Below are 19,625 nucleotides of genomic sequence, written 5' to 3'. Positions count from 1 at the left end.
TTTTTTGTCCCCCCGTATTTTTGGAACCAGGACCTGTCCAAGAGTCCGGGGCTGGTTTCAGAAATACGGGGGACCCCTAGGCTTTTTGTCCCCCGTATTTTTGGAACCAGGTCCGGCTCAATGAGCCCGGGGCTGGTTATGCTCAGGAGGGGGGACCCCACGCAAATTTTTTTTTTCTTATACAAACATAACTTATCGCACATAACCTCAAATTCGCACATTTTCATGCCTAAAAATCACACATTTTCATGCCGAAAATTCGCCTATTATCGCACTACATCGCACTTTTCTTGCCGGAACACGCACCTCATTAAATATGTGAATCCACGGCAAAAATGCGATTTAAAAAAAGTGCGATAATGTGCGAAAAACTGACGTGCGAAAAACTCTCATCCCATAGAATGTCACCCCAAATGTTTCTATATTATCTCCCATGCTTTTGCAGAGTACATGCTGCCACTAGGTGAAATAATTAGGCACCATGGTCTGCCTTACCACTGCTATGCAGATGATACACAACTGTACTTTTCCTTGCTCCCGACACTGAGATCCAAATGAACAATTCTCAATGACTGTCTAGCTGAGCTCCAAGAGTACAAAACACAGCTGCCAAGCTGTTAACCAACCAGCCGTGCTCTAGCCACTCCTATTTTCTACTCACTGGCTTCTGATAATATGGCAAATCATTTTCAAGCTTAATTTACTGAGTTTCAAAGCCCTACATGACCAAGACCCGAGGTACCTGAAGCAGCTTCTGATTCCATACTGTCCCACCCAACTACTGCTATCTGTAGATGAAGGAACTTTATCAGTAGCTACAATTTCCTGTAACTCATCTGGGGGTTGAGCTTTTAGCTATGTGGCTCCAACTCTATGGAAATCACTTCCCTGCACAGTTCGAGAGGCACCCACTCTAGAATCCTTCAAAAACAGACTCAAAACTTTCCTGTTTACTCAAACATTTCCATAATTCCTTTAAGTATAGTTCATGAAAAACGGTTCTTTACTTCGTTGTTCCTGTAATGTATTACATTCATTCTGTTAAGTGCCTTGAGTCCTATTTGAGAAAGAGCGCTATATAAATAAAATTAGTATTATAATACAGGTAGAGTTCCCATATCCGGAGAACTCTTATCCGAAATATTCCAAAAACCGTGTTTTTTTAGAATATTTTGGATTTTGCGCAATGCACCCCTGGGACCGCTGAAGAAGATCCTGAAGGCCGCCATGCATGCTGGGGGACGCTGAGGACGCCAGGGGACACCGTGGGACCATCGGGGACCAGGTAAGTATGTAAAAAAATGTATCCAAAAACCATAAAAATCCCTTATCCGAAATGCTCGTGGTCCTGAACATTTCGAATAAGGGATACTCAACCTGTATTATTATTATTTTGTGCTTTATTCGGGCAGACATAGGGCCCAATTCAGACCTTCTCACTGGGCTGTTTCTGTTCAGAGCCCAGCAAGCAGGTTAACGCTGCTCCGCCAAATGCACGCCCCCCTCCCCACCATCCAAGTCCCTGTGCAGAGCTGCGAACAGAGTTGTACGGGTACACCTCCATTCGCTAGTGTCTGCACAGAGGAGAAATCCTTTCATGGTTACTTACCATTTTACTGACAGGTTAAATTATTGTTATATTTCGACATAGCATTTGCTATCATATAATAAGCCTTGTCAGATATTACCTATTATTTTCAATACCCTTTACATGTGGTTAAGGATTATAACTTAAACTTGATTATAATGAAATAAGGAAGGAAGTGGTGGGAGGAGAAAGATGTATCCCTCATGGGGTTGCATGATACTGTTCATTCTTTCAAAAACATATTTACTCACGTCTTTTCTCACAACTGCTGGCTGCAAGATGAGTTATGTGCAGACGATCCTAATAACTACTTTACTACTATATTTACTACAAGCACAAGACAAAGGTAAGTTTTCTTGGCAGAAAAAACATTTTTATCAGTAAGTTAAAATATATTAAACCTAATTGTACAGCTGTGAATTCATAGGCCAGGTGATATTGGATAGACTGCGCATGTTCCTGTGCCAAATCCTGTTTCTTTTTTAATTGGGGGTCGTATGCAAGTTGACTGACAGGAAGCTAGCGTTCGGGGGTGGCATCCGGACGTTTTCTGGGATTGGCAGGGAATATGCAGGCATGCACAAACATTTTCAGGGAGGGCATCTGACATTAGCTTGAACCCTGATCAGCCTGTTTCTATCGGAGCCACAGATTAAGTCCTGGGCTACGGACAGACTGAACACACTGGAAAAATCATTCGATGGTGAGTGAGTTGTAAATGGATTTGCAGCGAATCTCAGGGCTGCAATATTTTCGCAGGCTTATTGAACTCTTGCACAAGGCAGGATTTCCCTCTGGCAGGCGGATTTTAATTGATCGCAGGGCACTCCATAGCAGCAGCCTTGCGATCAGGTCTAAATAACCCCCCCATAACTGATCGTGCATCATTTTTGGGGCTAACACAATACTAATTTTAAAGAATGTTGTCAGATGAGTATCTTAAGGTGCCCACACATGGATAGATATTGGCTTCAATCGGATATCTATCCAATTTCCTTTGAAATCCAGACATCCTGTAATGTTTGTATTGGTGTGTGTGTGTGTGGGGCAGTAGCAGAAGTTTTGTCTAGGGTGCAGAGGAACCTTGCACTGGCTGCTTTATTATAGAACTGTATAAACACTGAATGCTGGAAAATCTAAATGAAGCACAGTCAAAATAGACAAATACAATTAAAGAAACAACATTTCAGCTAAAACCTGTACACAGTAGAAATAACTTTGTAAATAATGAGGCTCCTGCTGAGTTGGGCACATCATGCATATTTATTTAGCATACAATAAAAAAATCTGTTCTGCAGATCATATTCATTCTACATTAGGCAGACTTGGAACTATTGCGTCCAGTCCTTACTCTTTGAGAGGTGGGACAGAGAAAATCATTAAGCTTAAATTCAGCCTCCATTGTCTTGAGGGGAGGAGGGGTGTACAGATGTTCCTCTCCCACTATGCAATCTGTCCGTCAGTCCGTTAGTCACTTGTGCCAACGCGTTTCGAGCCTCTGGTGCACTTCTTCCAAGACACACTGCCTTGGAAGAAGAGCACCAGAGGCTCGAAACGCGTCTGCACAAGTGACTAACGGACTGACGGACAGACCCTAGGTGAACCTACCAAAGTGCTTAGGTATTTGGGGCCACAGCAGGGTGCACTTCCGGACTGCATCCCTGCCCTATTCCATCCCTTGCTGGCTCCAAATACCCTTAGGGGTAAGGACTCATCTTTGTTCTGTTTTTTTTTTCAAGAAATAGGTATTCTTTTTATACATAAAAAAAAGAAATATTTTTTTTCTGTACTTTTATTGTTTTTTATGAAGTGTTTATGTATCAATAAATTGGAATTTATTTCAATTCTGGGCGCCTGTTGAAATGATCACATCCACCCACATCCCACTTTACCAAGTATAGTGGCTCTTAATAACTGCTTTGGGGCTCATCTACATTTGGATATAAGTCATTTTAAAAGATTCCTCTCACACCCACGCTTCTTGGTGCCACATTCTCAATCTCTTTTCACAATCTCTCCATATATGGAACTAGACACACCCTTTGGGTGGAGCATGACATGCACCCTCAATGGGGCGCTGTGCAAAATTCTGCTACCAACTATAATCTCCCTGAAACTAGTTTTCAAAAGTAGGCAAGTATGTATAAAGGCTGTCACCCAAAAGATGTTGCTACTGGCAATGTACAGAGTGGAGGATAGATACGCTGCTGCATCTCACAGACTGTAATGTGTTCTAGGTGCAGGGGGTCTTGCCGTTATATGCCACTAGTTGCATTTCTTTTGAAATATATCAAATGGTAATCTGCTTTATTGCCATAATATGGTAAAAATAACAATACGAACAGTATAATACCATAATACCATTATGGTGGTAACAGACAAGTAATTTAGCATACAGATTCACAAGGTCATTCTGGTTGGCTCTCTAAGCAGCAATATTTTGCTGCTTAGCAAGCCTTGTAACGCTGCCCACCGTCCTTACGAATGCCCACCCCCCCGCTGCACGGCGAAAGTACCTGCCGCACTGCGAATGGATGTTTTGCATAAACATCCATTTGCAGGCTAGCGCACGGGCCCCAAATCATTCGATCGTCATCAACTATCAAATAATTTCTACACTGCTCGCAAATCTAAGTCAGTCTATGCTCTGAGAACAGGACCGGCAGCTGACATCAGTTGACGTCAGCCATCCGCCACCGGAAGGCAGGTAACCACCCGCGTTCGCATGGGGGCGCCGCCCCCCCCCCCCTTTGCGAGCACCACATAGAAGCCCTGCACATGCACATAAGCAAATATGTGCAGAGCTTCAAAATCGAACTCCCGTGCGAACACACTGGTACGTTCGTAAACCAGAATGACATCCTCAGTGTAATTATATGATATAAGAAAAACTCATATTGAAGAAAAGAAAAAGTATATTTTCTGCTTGCAAAAACAAGCATAGCAACCATAGAGATGATGTAATCAGACCGCATAGAGAATGGTCCGGACACGCCTGAGTTGTCTAGACTGCGGCCACCCAACACCGCTGACCCAGCTCCACCCTCCACATCACTCACAATGCAGTTGCCTTTTTCCAGGATGCTACTGCGGTTTAAGAATTCTCACATGCGAGCTGTGGCCGGCGGGCATGTGCAGTTGTGCAAAAAAATCAACAATTTGTGACTTTTGCACAATTGCAAGCTTACTGAATCAAGCCCAATTTGAATAATTATTTTATAATGTTGATCATTCTTTACTTACAGTATATAGCACCTAACTTTTACCCAGTGTTGTATAATGTGAAAACAAAATGAATTAAATATAACAGTAGCGTACATTGACATACAGTATAGGGAAAAGCTGAGTGGGCCCGAGCACCAATGGCTATAACACTGGCACAAAATGAGGCCAACATAAGGCTCTGCTTATGGCCTACTTGCAAATACAGTGTTACACATACTTGCCTCCAGGGCTTAAGATGATCCTGGAGAAGTGGTGGAGTTATTTCACTCTGCCACCTATTTCAGCCCCCTCCTCTGCCCCCATTAGGCAGAGCCAGGGTCAGTGGTAGGGTTTTTGGCACTCCCCTGAAAACTGTAATGCTTTTCTATTAGAATTACTATGCAGGGCCAAGATGGAGGTGGAACTAGTTCCGCCTCACCATTACAGGTGGTAGAACTCAATTCCAGCTCATTCTCCTCCACTTTAACACCTGCTTGCCTTCTCCCCTGGTTCAGCCAGGAGACTCCCAAAAATTGCATGGTCCCCTGCATGGGCAAGCAAGTCTCTCAAATGGTAGTGCCCCCCTACACCCAACCACACATACATAGCAACTGTGACTCCCAGATCCTACAGATAGCACCTGTAACTCTCAGATTGTACAGACAACACATTTGACCCCCCCAGATACCACAGATAGCATCAGTTACCCCCCATACTCTACAGACAGTAGCCAAAACTAGAATTTCTGTCCCTCACCACCACCACAACAAACACACTGTCCCCCATTACCTTGTCCGCATGTGTGTAACTGTGTGCATGAGTGATTATTTGCATACATTTACAAACTCATTTGGGCTGCAGGTAAATAAAAAATAACCAATACACACATATGCATACATAAAAACACAAATATATACAGTCACACACGTGCATACATTTATGCATACAGTACATTCACTCACATATATGCATAATCAAACACCTGTATGCATACACATACAGTCACACAACTATTTACAGTCACAAAAAACAGCAAAAAAACATAAAAACAGCTAAAATCATGGAATTTGTGTGTTTTTTTTGTTCCTACAGTATTAACATCAATAAAATTAATTTACACTCATTTCCAGCCTTTTCTGAAAACCTCACACCTCCCAATATTGTTTTTAGGCCAAAAGGTTGCACAAAAGGAGCTGGATGACTATGCTAAATGCATACCCCCCAACTTTATCGCTTACCGCAGAGGGACATCCATTTGCGTGCCAAAGGCGTGCCATACATTTTGGGGTGTGACCTAATAAAAGGGGGCGTGGTCTATACTTGCGGCTCCCATGAGGTCACGCCACCATTTCGGGAGCCGCTGGCTATGCCCCCAGCCCATCCGGCTGCAGGAATAGACACTGTGCGCATGCGCACAGCATCTATTCAGGGTGACATGGGGGCTCCCAACTGTCCCCCCCACCGCGGGACATTGCCGTCCGCAAGAGGGATGTGGAACATCCCAAAAAACCAGCACGTTCCCGCGATAATCAGGACAGTTGGGAGGTATGTAAATGACAGAAGTGGGCGACACAAATAGTGGCAATGCAATGGCAGTTTTAAATATTAGGCCCCAAAGAGCACATAAAGCAAAGAAAAAATGGAATCAACCCATTCATTCAGTGACACATAGTCCCCCTGGAAAAGCTGGCCAAGTTTGGTGGTTGAACACAGACTTGAGTACAATCCAGACTAGTGTGGGATAACCTTGTCAACTGAAGATGCTGTCAGAAGTCCTGGATCTCCATTTGCTGCTCCTCCATCCTCTAAAGCATATATAAAATTGAATTCCACCGTTATCACCTCTTGCTCCAGGTGATGGCAGGGCAGGTTCAGGAGTGTTTGCTTGTGCTCCAGTCTTTGGCACGCAGTGGCTGAATGTCAAAAGTGGTCTGAAATTTTTCAGGCCAACAAAAGTAACACCTGCATGCCCCTGTCATTTTTCCAAAAAATTTTCACCACCAAATTTATTGTGTGAGCAAAACATAGGGCATGCTGGAATTTCCTCAGATGTAATGCTCACACGATATTGACGGCATTGTCAGATATCACAAATCCCCAGGAGAGTCTAAGTGGGGTAAGCCATTGTGTGATGATGTCCTGCAGTTTCTCTAAGAGGTTCTTAGTGGTGTGCCTCTAAAGAAACCAGTGATACACAGTGTAGCCTGCCTAGGAACGAGTTGGTGTTTGTGAAACACCGCTGCTGGTGCTGTGGCTGTTGTTGCTGTGGAAGGCAATACATTGACCCAATGGGCTGTCACAGTCATGTAGTCCTTAGTTTGCCCTGTCCATGTTTAAATGGCATTTTTTGGGACACAAAGGATACTTTTATTAATATCCCTGTACAGTCCTGGAATCACTTGCCTTGTGAAGTGGAATCTAGATGAGATTTGGTCCCAGGGACACACTACATCCATCAACTGTCAAAATCCCACTGCTCTAATGGGGAATTCCAGCTGATTGTCTAACACCAACATTACTGTTAAGGCCTCAGTAATCCACTTTGCAACAGGGTGACTGCTGTCATACTTCATCTTTCTTGCAAAGGACTGTTGGACAGTCAATTGCTTAGTTAATGTGGTAGAAGGGGTCTTCTGTCTCCCCATCTGGGATGCTGTTCGACTCCAAGCAGCAACAACAACAGCAGCAGCAGTAGCAGTGGTTGTAGCGCTCAAGGATTCTCCGAAGGAATCCAGAATGGGAGAGGAGTCAGTCATGCCTATGAAATGGCCTGCAGGAATACTCCCAATCCTGATTGAGGAGGAAATTAACAAGGTGGGAGTTGGTGCAGAAAAAAGGAATTTAGGTGATAATGAAAAAGAAAAAGTAGCGCTAATGCACCAATGAACAATTAAAAATGCAAATTTAATAACACATAAAAACAATTGCAAATACATTCCTATGAATAGCGCCAATAGTCCACATGTAACTCCAATTGAGTAATTGTTGGATGAGTGGAACAAATGAAAAACTCCAAAGAGGGGCCACCAATATGACAGTCCCTGCAAATGCAGATAGGTTATAGTTACCACAGTGCAGTCACCAGTAGATTTTACTCCATTTTAGGATGCATGTAAGCAAGTGTTCTCCATCAGGTGGTGAAGAGGAAGTCCAGAGGTGGTGCTTTGGGGGTGATGGAGTGGGTGGATAAATTCTGTTGATTGGGTGGCTGGTCCGGATCCGAGGTGAGGTGCAATAAAGTACTGGAAGGGTGTCAGAGGTACAGGTACTGACGTGTTTCCCTGCATCCAAGTGCAGCTCTGTCAAAGGTTTGCTTATCCAAACGCCTTATTACGGGACCTTGACAGAGAGGATCAAGACCACACAAGATCCTGCAGCCGCTGCGGACACTGATTCTAATTGCCGTCTGAGTGAACTATGCACGCTCCCGCAGGTCATATGGGAGGGAGCTGCTTGGATCAACATGCAACTCAATTCTGGCTAAAAAGCATACATTTGTGTAGTATAGAATAGCTGTGATGTCATATTGTATACGATATTGTATGCACATCGTATGTTATTTTCAGCACAAATCTCATGTTTTTGACCACCGGGACATTCCTGTGAAATAGTATACGATATTGTACGGAACATGAATCGTACCATGTGCACCTTAAGAATTTGAGACTACACAATGGTATTAAATATATATATTTATATTCACAAAGATATATAAACCTAATATCTCAAACAATAAGCAATAAACAAAATTGACCTGTCATTAAAAAGCATATATTAATGCCATAAAACAGTGCATACAGATATAAAAATAATGCATAATAAAATGACAAACTATAAAAAGGTGGATATCTCACAAACAGTCACACACATACATACATATATATATATATATATATATATATAGGTAGGGGAATGAAGCGGCACTCACAAGTCTTGTTGAAAAAGTAGAAAATTCTTTATTTATCCGACATGTTTCGGGGGGTAACCCTCCCGTCGTCAGGGATATACATACAATGAACAACCAAGTGGATTTATGCAAAACGTCAGGTACATCATGACCAATCAGGTGAATAAGATATTTAATTAGACACTCCCATCACACCTGTGGCCTTGGCTCCACACGGAGACCATGACCAGTCAGGATAGTGGCCTGGGGTGACGTCAGTAATCACATGTGTTTAAAAAATAAAATAACCAAACATGCTTCAAAAAAAATAATAAACAATTAGTGAAATGAATCAATATATTCGTGCACAATGTGATATACAAAAATTTAAAGGTTTATAAGGAAGGAAAAAAAAGGGGGAAAGGTCAATAAAAATATATGCAAACCATCACAACAATACTACAATGTTATTTAATATATAGGAATGAACTGCCGGTATAGGATAACTAATTAGCGCACTGTCAACCCTATGCAGCTGAAATCAAAGGGCAGACAATAGTCCTACGAAACTATATATAACAAATATACAATATGTCAAACTAAGGTATAGTTGAAACTTTAATGTAGTCTTTAGACCCAATCACAGAAAGCAATGTAACCCCAGCTGCTCGTTTAAGCCGCGGGGCGACATAGCTTCCAATTTCATGATCCATCTGCTTTCTAATCTTAATAACATTTGGCTTTGATTGCCACCCCGTCTGGGTTCGGGTATGTGGTCAATGATCTTGGTGCGAAGACTAGCTACTGAATGACCTGCCGACAAAAAATGTCGAGGTACAGGTTGGTCGCTAGTTCCAGTAGTTAGGGCTGATCGTATCGCCAACCTGTGATTGGCCATCCGTTCCCTAAAAGTAGTTTCAGTTTTCCCTACATATATTAATCCGCATGGACAATATATGAGGTACACAATGAATTTAGATAAACAATTTAACACGTATTTAATGGGGTATTTCTTACCACTATAGGGGTGCAGGAAAGAATTTCCCGTAAGCATTGAACTACAGGTTGTGCATCCAACACACCTGTAGCAACCTGCTGTTTTGGACAAAAAATGAGCCGGGGGTTTAGGTCTTAAAAAATCAGTAATATCGGTTTTAACCACATAATCCCGCAAATTCCTACCCCGTGAATACGCTGGCATTAAACATGTATTGTGTAGAGCCGGCAAGTCACAATCAGAATTTACCACAGGCCACATGTTTTTAACGTATTTAGTGATGGTACTACTGCTCTCTGTGAATTTATTAATCCAAGGGATGATTTTATCATGTTGCACATTAGTGTTAGCCCCCTTAAGACAGTCATCTCTGCTAATCGCCAGGACTTTAGCTTTAATAGCTAGTAAATCTGTCAGGTGGTAACCCCTGGCAACAAACCGATCTACCATTGCGTCGAGGGTTTTTTCAGTATCAGCTGGATCGCTCACAATCCTCCTAACACGGAGCATTTGTGAGAAAGGTAATCCCCGGCGCAATGGTAACGGGTGACAACTGTCATGCATAAGTATGGAATTACGATCTGTCTCTTTAACATGTAAACCAGTGGATATTTTACCCTGACAGAGTTTGATTTGAACGTCCAAGTAGCTTAGAGAGGAATGGCTAGTGATACAGGTGAATTTTACAGGGTGGTTGTCGGCATTATGCATATTGAGGACTCCCAAGAGCATCTCTTCCTCACCCGACCATAAAAACAAGAGGTCGTCGATATAACGTACATACATGGATAAAAATCCACTCTGATGTAGGGGTGCGAAGAGGTCTTTCTCGAGGGCCCACATAAATGCATTGGCGTACGATGGGGCCACTGAGGACCCCATCGCACACCCGAGGAGTTGTAGGTAATATACCCCATTGAAAAAAAAGTAATTTTTTGTTAATACCAGATTTAATAACGTCATAAACAATGACACGTCAGGGCCATTGTAGAGGGGGTTGTCGGTGATGAGCAGCTCAACAGCCTGCATCCCTTTATCATGTGGGATGCAGGTGTAGAGACTTATTACATCAGCTGTACACAACATTAACCCTCCATCCGCCACAGGTATATTTTTTAACCGTTTCAGTAAATCATTTGTATCTTGCAGGTAAGCTGGTGTAGCCTGCACACATGGATTAAGGAGGCAATCAAGGTACACAGAGATTGGCTGATATAAAGAGCCCCTGGCAGATATAATTGGTCTGCCAGGGGGATCAACCAATCTCTTGTGTACCTTGGGCAAAGTATAAAACAAAGGTACCCTTGGATAGGGAACAATTAGGGCCTTAAGGATAGGTTCTGGTAACCTGCCATCATGGAAAGCTTTTTGTAACAAAGTATCCAATTCAAGTTTAAATACATTAGTGGGATCGCTGTCCAGCCTGGCGTATACCTCAGAGTCATCCAACTGACGCTGGCACTCTGCTGCATAAGCCAGGGTGGTCTGGACCACAATTGCACCCCCCTTATCTGCCATACGTATTATAATATCACTGCGTTCACTTAGTGCTTTAAGAGCCTTGCGCTCACTCATAGATAAATTGCTATGTTTTTTATTAGTCGACACACAGATGTTGGGAGCTCCCAGTAGAATGCGTGAAAAAGCTTTAATAGAATGAGAATTAGTGGGGGGATCAAAAGTGGATTTTTGGGCCAATTTACGCAAGGGCACAGGTACGGTGTTACTACAAAGTCCCACATTTTTCAAGCGGCCAAAATAATCTTTTAAGCGCAAAGATCTTGTAAAGCGAAAACAGTCAATTTGCCATTGTATGGAATCATGAAAGTTAGTGGGTATAAAAGTCAAACCTTTGGACAGGACTGTAGTCTCCAGTGCCGTCAGGGGCGAATCCGTGAGATTAATGACCAGGTCTTCTATTTGGGCTTTCTTGCGCTGGACCGACCTCTCCCTTTCGTTTTGTTGTCCCCTCCTTGTGCGGCGAGTATACCTTTCATTGTCACCAGCCGTCGAGGACGCCCACCTAAAGGGGCAGCAGCGTCGTTGGAATAGGCCTGTGAAGAGTCGACATCGCTCATGGAGGTACTTGAATCATTAGGTTTTTGTCGGGGGGGGCGACCCTGTCGATTTCTTTGAGACTGGGGTCGCTGCACCCTTGAGAATTGTGGATTCAACCACGCATAAACAGAGCTGGTATCATAGTCATGTTGCACTTTACGTGCTTTGTCTTGCTTAAACTTGATGAGGTCTTTGGTATAACGGTCGACAGCTGTGTTGATCTTTTCTAGCCAGTTGGTATCTTTTTCGGCTAGGAGTAGTGGCTTTTTGTCAGTGTCAAATTTGACAAGTTGAGCTTGGGTTAGGGCTAGTTCTTTGGAGGATTCTTCCACCACAAGTAATATAAGGTCCATTGAACACTTGTTTAATATCCCGAGCCATTTCTTGCAAAACGCTGGGCTATGGCGGCCGATGGTCGGGATATTCCTCACTCGGAATCCTCTTGGGATCTGTTTCTGTCGATGGTAATCGGAAAGCGTAATACCATGATATAGAAAATCAGTTTCCCGTTTTCTCAACCGAAACCATTCATTGTATAACTCATTGCAGTCAGGTGCGGTGGTTTCACCTCTCAGAGACCTTGTAAACAGGATCCTGTCAACCTCCACATCAGAGTAGCTAAAATGGTCTCCCGAGTCCAAGTTAGCAAACGGGGATTCGACGTCGGTGCCAGTGGCCATGACGGTTTCAGCCTCAAATCTCGTGTGTAGTAGCGGTGCAGGTAATTTGCATATATGAAGGTGATGTCCCGTGTTGACGCCAAGTCAGGTGAAGTGGATTTTGGAGGTGCCTTGATTGGGCTTCAGTACACAGCACTGGAGTCCTCTATATTAAGGATACGATCCGGCACTCACTAGGTATATGCAGTGAACGGCTCCGGTGCCTTCTTTGGAAGCAATGATTCCCATGTAGGTAGGGGAATGAAGCGGCACTCACAAGTCTTGTTGAAAAAGTAGAAATTTCTTTATTTATCCGACATGTTTCGGGGGGTAACCCTCCCGTCGTCAGGGATATACATACAATGAACAACCAAGTGGATTTATGCAAAACGTCAGGTACATCATGACCAATCAGGTGAATAAGATATTTAATTAGACACTCCCATCACACCTGTGGCCTTGGCTCCACACGGAGACCATGACCAGTCAGGATAGTGGCCTGGGGTGACGTCAGTAATCACATGTGTTTAAAAAATAAAATAACCAAACATGCTTCAAAAAAAATAATAAACAATTAGTGAAATGAATCAATATATTCGTGCACAATGTGATATACAAAAATTTAAAGGTTTATAAGGAAGGAAAAAAAAGGGGGAAAGGTCAATAAAAATATATGCAAACCATCACAACAATACTACAATGTTATTTAATATATAGGAATGAACTGCCGGTATAGGATAACTAATTAGCGCACTGTCAACCCTATGCAGCTGAAATCAAAGGGCAGACAATAGTCCTACGAAACTATATATAACAAATATACAATATGTCAAACTAAGGTATAGTTGAAACTTTAATGTAGTCTTTAGACCCAATCACAGAAAGCAATGTAACCCCAGCTGCTCGTTTAAGCCGCGGGGCGACATAGCTTCCAATTTCATGATCCATCTGCTTTCTAATCTTAATAACATTTGGCTTCGATTGCCACCCCGTCTGGGTTCGGGTATGTAGTCAATGATCTTGGTGCGAAGACTAGCTACTGAATGACCTGCCGACAAAAAATGTCGAGGTACAGGTTGGTCGCTAGTTCCAGTAGTTAGGGCTGATCGTATCGCCAACCTGTGATTGGCCATCCGTTCCCTAAAAGTAGTTTCAGTTTTCCCTACATATATTAATCCGCATGGACAATATATGAGGTACACAATGAATTTAGATAAACAATTTAACACGTATTTAATGGGGTATTTCTTACCACTATAGGGGTGCAGGAAAGAATTTCCCGTAAGCATTGAACTACAGGTTGTGCATCCAACACACCTGTAGCAACCTGCTGTTTTGGACAAAAAATGAGCCGGGGGTTTAGGTCTTAAAAAATCTTAAAAGTTTAAGCAAGACAAAGCAGGTAAAGTGCAACATGACTATGATACCAGCTCTGTTTATGCGTGGTTGAATCCACAATTCTCAAGGGTGCAGCGACAAAAACCTAATGATTCAAGTACCTCCATGAGCGATGTCGACTCTTCACAGGCCTATTCCAACGACGCTGCTGCCCCTTTAGGTGGGCGTCCTCGACGGCTGGTGACAATGAAAGGTATACTCGCCGCACAAGGAGGGGACAACAAAACGAAAGGGAGAGGTCGGTCCAGCGCAAGAAAGCCCAAATAGAAGACCTGGTCATTAATCTCACGGATTCGCCCCTGACGGCACTGGAGACTACAGTCCTGTCCAAAGGTTTGACTTTTATACCCACTAACTTTCATGATTCCATACAATGGCAAATTGACTGTTTTCGCTTTACAAGATCTTTGCGCTTAAAAGATTATTTTGGCCGCTTGAAAAATGTGGGACTTTGTAGTAACACCGTACCTGTGCCCTTGCGTAAATTGGCCCAAAAATCCACTTTTGATCCCCCCACTAATTCTCATTCTATTAAAGCTTTTTCACGCATTCTACTGGGAGCTCCCAACATCTGTGTGTCGACTAATAAAAAACATAGCAATTTATCTATGAGTGAGCGCAAGGCTCTTAAAGCACTAAGTGAACGCAGTGATATTATAATACGTATGGCAGATAAGGGGGGTGCAATTGTGGTCCAGACCACCCTGGCTTATGCAGCAGAGTGCCAGCGTCAGTTGGATGACTCTGAGGTATACGCCAGGCTGGACAGCGATCCCACTAATGTATTTAAACTTGAATTGGATACTTTGTTACAAAAAGCTTTCCATGATGGCAGGTTACCAGAACCTATCCTTAAGGCCCTAATTGTTCCCTATCCAAGGGTACCTTTGTTTTATACTTTGCCCAAGGTACACAAGAGATTGGTTGATCCCCCTGGCAGACCAATTATATCTGCCAGGGGCTCTTTATATCAGCCAATCTCTGTGTACCTTGATTGCCTCCTTAATCCATGTGTGCAGGCTACACCAGCTTACCTGCAAGATACAAATGATTTACTGAAACGGTTAAAAAATATACCTGTGGCGGATGGAGGGTTAATGTTGTGTACAGCTGATGTAATAAGTCTCTACACCTGCATCCCACATGATAAAGGGATGCAGGCTGTTGAGCTGCTCATCACCGACAACCCCCTCTACAATGGCCCTGACGTGTCATTGTTTATGACGTTATTAAATCTGGTATTAACAAAAAATTACTTTTTTTTCAATGGGGTATATTACCTACATCTCCTCGGGTGTGCGATGGGGTCCTCAGTGGCCCCATCGTACGCCAATGCATTTATGTGGGCCCTCGAGAAAGACCTCTTCGCACCCCTACATCAGAGTGGATTTTTATCCATGTATGTACGTTATATCGACGACCTCTTGTTTTTATGGTCGGGTGAGGAAGAGATGCTCTTGGGAGTCCTCAATATGCATAATGCCGACAACCACCCTGTAAAATTCACCTGTATCACTAGCCATTCCTCTCTAAGCTACTTGGACGTTCAAATCAAACTCTGTCAGGGTAAAATATCCACTGGTTTACATGTTAAAGAGACAGATCGTAATTCCATACTTATGCATGACAGTTGTCACCCGTTACCATTGCGCCGGGGATTACCTTTCTCACAAATGCTCCGTGTTAGGAGGATTGTGAGCGATCCAGCTGATACTGAAAAAACCCTCGACGCAATGGTAGATCGGTTTGTTGCCAGGGGTTACCACCTGACAGATTTACTAGCTATTAAAGCTAAAGTCCTGGCGATTAGCAGAGATGACTGTCTTAAGGGGGCTAACACTAATGTGCAACATGATAAAATCATCCCTTGGATTAATAAATTCACAGAGAGCAGTAGTACCATCACTAAATACGTTAAAAACATGTGGCCTGTGGTAAATTCTGATTGTGACTTGCCGGCTCTACACAATACACGTTTAATGCCAGCGTATTCACGGGGTAGGAATTTGCGGGATTATGTGGTTAAAACCGATATTACTGATTTTTTAAGACCTAAACCCCCGGCTCATTTTTTGTCCAAAACAGCAGGTTGCTACAGGTGTGTTGGATGCACAACCTGTAGTTCAATGCTTACGGGAAATTCTTTCCTGCACCCCTATAGTGGTAAGAAATACCCCATTAAATACGTGTTAAATTGTTTATCTAAATTCATTGTGTACCTCATATATTGTCCATGCGGATTAATATATGTAGGGAAAACTGAAACTACTTTTAGGGAACGGATGGCCAATCACAGGTTGGCGATACGATCAGCCCTAACTACTGGAACTAGCGACCAACCTGTACCTCGACATTTTTTGTCGGCAGGTCATTCAGTAGCTAGTCTTCGCACCAAGATCATTGACCACATACCCGAACCCAGACGGGGTGGCAATCAAAGCCAAATGTTATTAAGATTAGAAAGCAGATGGATCATGAAATTGGAAGCTATGTCGCCCCGCGGCTTAAACGAGCAGCTGGGGTTACATTGCTTTCTGTGATTGGGTCTAAAGACTACATTAAAGTTTCAACTATACCTTAGTTTGACATATTGTATATTTGTTATATATAGTTTCGTAGGACTATTGTCTGCCCTTTGATTTCAGCTGCATAGGGTTGACAGTGCGCTAATTAGTTATCCTATACCGGCAGTTCATTCCTATATATTAAATAACATTGTAGTATTGTTGTGATGGTTTGCATATATTTTTATTGACCTTTCCCCCTTTTTTTTCCTTCCTTATAAACCTTTAAATTTTTGTATATCACATTGTGCACGAATATATTGATTCATTTCACTAATTGTTTATTATTTTTTTTGAAGCATGTTTGGTTATTTTATTTTTTAAACACATGTGATTACTGACGTCACCCCAGGCCACTATCCTGACTGGTCATGGTCTCCGTGTGGAGCCAAGGCCACAGGTGTGATGGGAGTGTCTAATTAAATATCTTATTCACCTGATTGGTCATGATGTACCTGACGTTTTGCATAAATCCACTTGGTTGTTCATTGTATGTATATCCCTGACGACGGGAGGGTTACCCCCCGAAACATGTCGGATAAATAAAGAATTTTCTACTTTTTCAACAAGACTTGTGAGTGCCGCTTCATTCCCCTACCTACATGGGAATCATTGCTTCCAAAGAAGGCACCGGAGCCGTTCACTGCATATACCTAGTGAGTGCCGGATCGTATCCTGAATATATATATATATATATATATATATATATATACAAACAATATATCAGGAGTGGTGCGCTGACACCTGCAGCAAATCAACCCTTTATCAAGGTTCCACTGAGTTAGTCTAACTCAGGTATAACACACTAGTCCGTGTAAGCCTTCTTGGACAGCAGCTACCCAATGCCCGATCCCAGAGTCAAGAAGATCTGGATAATCTGGAACAAAAGGAGCAAAGGGGGCGCCTATGGTGTAGTACCGTTTTATTTTTTTTAAAACAAAGTACTACACTTCATAAAATGTATGGGTATGCAGTAGCGCACGCAGGGGGGGTTTCTGAGTACCCAGAAACCCCCCCAGGAATCTAAGGGCCCTAGTCTGAAAGCTTAGGGTCCCCTCTTTCCATGGGTACAAGAATATAAAAAATCGGCCCTGGGGAACCGGAGGTATCTGACTTCAAAGGAGTGGTCCCCGTCCAAGCCTGTTAATTGCTCTTCCCAGTCAGATGTTTCAGGTTCTGTTTGACTTAGAGTTTTTCTGAGGGTATATTACAAAAGCTGGGACTCTCCCCCTTTGAGGGACACTAGCAGCTTGTCTCTACTGTTCCCAGAACCAGAGATATCAGCCTTCAATCAGCTGGTTACTGCTCCAGCTCCACACACCTGGTATGTAGTTTTATATACTCGTTGGCAGATTGCTCTGCCTCCTGAACTCTGATCCCCTAGTCCCCAGTACCATTTGGTAGGTGGGATTCTCTAGTTTTTAATTCGATTAAAAACTAAGAAATCTAGATCCAGGAACTGGAGATATCTGTAGTCAAGCAAGCTGTCCTTCCACCAGAAAATTCTGAATAATAAGCTCACTCCACTATACACCTCTCCTCTGCGTATTAAACATCCTCTACCACCCTGGAAGTTATGCATCAGGGTCCCTTCATTCAGCCCAATGCCCCCTTCTCCCACCATCTGTGCAGTAAAGGGGTATTTAGTGGAAATTACTGATCCAGGCCCTACATGCTGAGCAGTTGATATAATACCCCCTACCACCCGCGGGACATCAAAGCTTCCGCTCATAGCACCCCCTACCCCTACCGCTGGAGGATCGGTAGGGGCCCCAATACATTGCTATGCCCAGGGGTCTACACTGCTGTTTTATTTATTTATATATATATAATTATTAATCTACATTTGGTCTATTTATAATACTTTAACTGACTCGGCATATACTGGGTCACCTAAGTGTCCATCTCCGTGCTTTGCTCTGTCCCTCTCTGGAAACCCCCTTCTGAAAATCCTGCGTTTGCCACTGGTATGGCATCCGTGTGGCACCCTGCAGCGGGTCCCACTACCCAAAAGGCGAAACATGGACCCCACCGCAGAGGGAGGGCTAGAAGAAGGGTCTGCAGAAGTGTGTGTCGCAGACGGCGGGAGGATAGACGAATGACACAGCACCGGGCACCAAGACAGCGGTGCCGGAGACAGCAGCGGTGGCCGGAGTGGGCTGAGAGAGACGGTGGCGGGGAGCGCGGTGAGTCACCTCTCCCTTTCTTCGAACACAGCTGGGAGGAAGCACCTAACAGCCGCACCAGTACAGCAGCAATTGCAGAGGCGCAGCACTATTAAGGTACTCCGGCTGGAGTACCCTCCCCCCCCCTTGGAGAGGAGTCTTCCCCAGAGCAAAACAGGGAATCTGGTCATGGTGGCCACTAATGGGTAGATATGTAACCCCTGAAGCCAGTGAGATCTAGTGAAGTCCCACAGCTACAGGGCAAGCTATAGAGGGGCATTCGCTCCCCCATCTTACATATGGGACCAGCCCAGGAGTAGTACCCTTATATAGAGGGGACCCTCCTGTCTAACTTTAATACAGCGATACTGTCATTTAGTCCCTGACAGACTCCATCACGCAGGCCAGGCTATTATCCGTAGGAAGGCCGGGCCACTACACCACCCAGGCTATTTATCCGTAGGAAGGCCGGGCCACTACACCACCCAGGCTATTTATCCGTAGGAAGGCCGGGCCACTACACCACCCAGGCTATTTATCCGTAGGAAGGCCGGGCCACTACACCACCCAGGCTATTTATCCGTAGGAAGGCCGGACCACTACACCACCCAGGCTATTTATCCGTAGAAAGGCCGGGCCACTACACCACCCAGGCTATTTATCCGTAGGAAGGCCGGGCCACTACACCACCCAGGCTATTTATCCGTAGGAAGGCCGGGCCACTACACCACCCAGGCTATTTATCCATAGGAAGGCCGGGTTGTCCTTTAGGTACACTATCCTGGGAAATTGTACATTGATTCCTGTATGCAGGCCAAAGCATTAGTTGGGTACCGGTCACATTGGTTCAGATAGTGTTAAGTATAGCATACCTGATTAGTAAAAATAAGTGAGACATAGAGTGGTTTGGAGGAGAGAGTTAGTTATTTACCTGAGGCATGCAGAGTAACTATGATGTTGGTTAACCCCGTGTAAGCTTTTTGTCTAACGTAGCCTAATGTATTGTTAAACTGTTTTGCTATTGTAAGTTGTCTGTGCTCATTCTACTATCAGACAAATTCATTCATTGTTACAAACAATAAATCTGTATCTGTTCCTTAAGTCCC

General features: G+C 43.6%; 1 protein-coding gene across 2 annotated transcripts in view; it reads left to right on the top strand.

The window, feature by feature from the left end:
• Positions 1-1,829: 1,829 nt before the first annotated feature.
• LOC146072536 (uncharacterized) overlaps positions 1,830-19,625 on the top strand; it is a 57,689-nt gene continuing 39,893 nt past the window's right edge. The window contains exon 1 of one of the 2 annotated variants that reach the window (XM_083179762.1): positions 1,830-1,934. Coding sequence is in view for 1 of the 2 variants with exons in the window: in XM_083179761.1 (XP_083035887.1) it covers positions 1,868-1,934 (67 nt within the window). In the remaining variant the exon portion in view is untranslated. The remainder of the gene's footprint in view (positions 1,935-19,625) is intronic. The other variant, XM_083179761.1, reaches the window with a different exon arrangement.

Source organism: Crinia signifera, chromosome 4 (genome assembly GCF_055691185.1).
Source record: "Crinia signifera chromosome 4, ASM5569118v1, whole genome shotgun sequence".
NCBI lineage: Eukaryota > Metazoa > Chordata > Amphibia > Anura > Myobatrachidae > Crinia > Crinia signifera.
The sequence above is the reverse complement of the archived record's forward strand: the minus strand, read 5'-3'. Positions and strand labels throughout refer to the sequence as shown.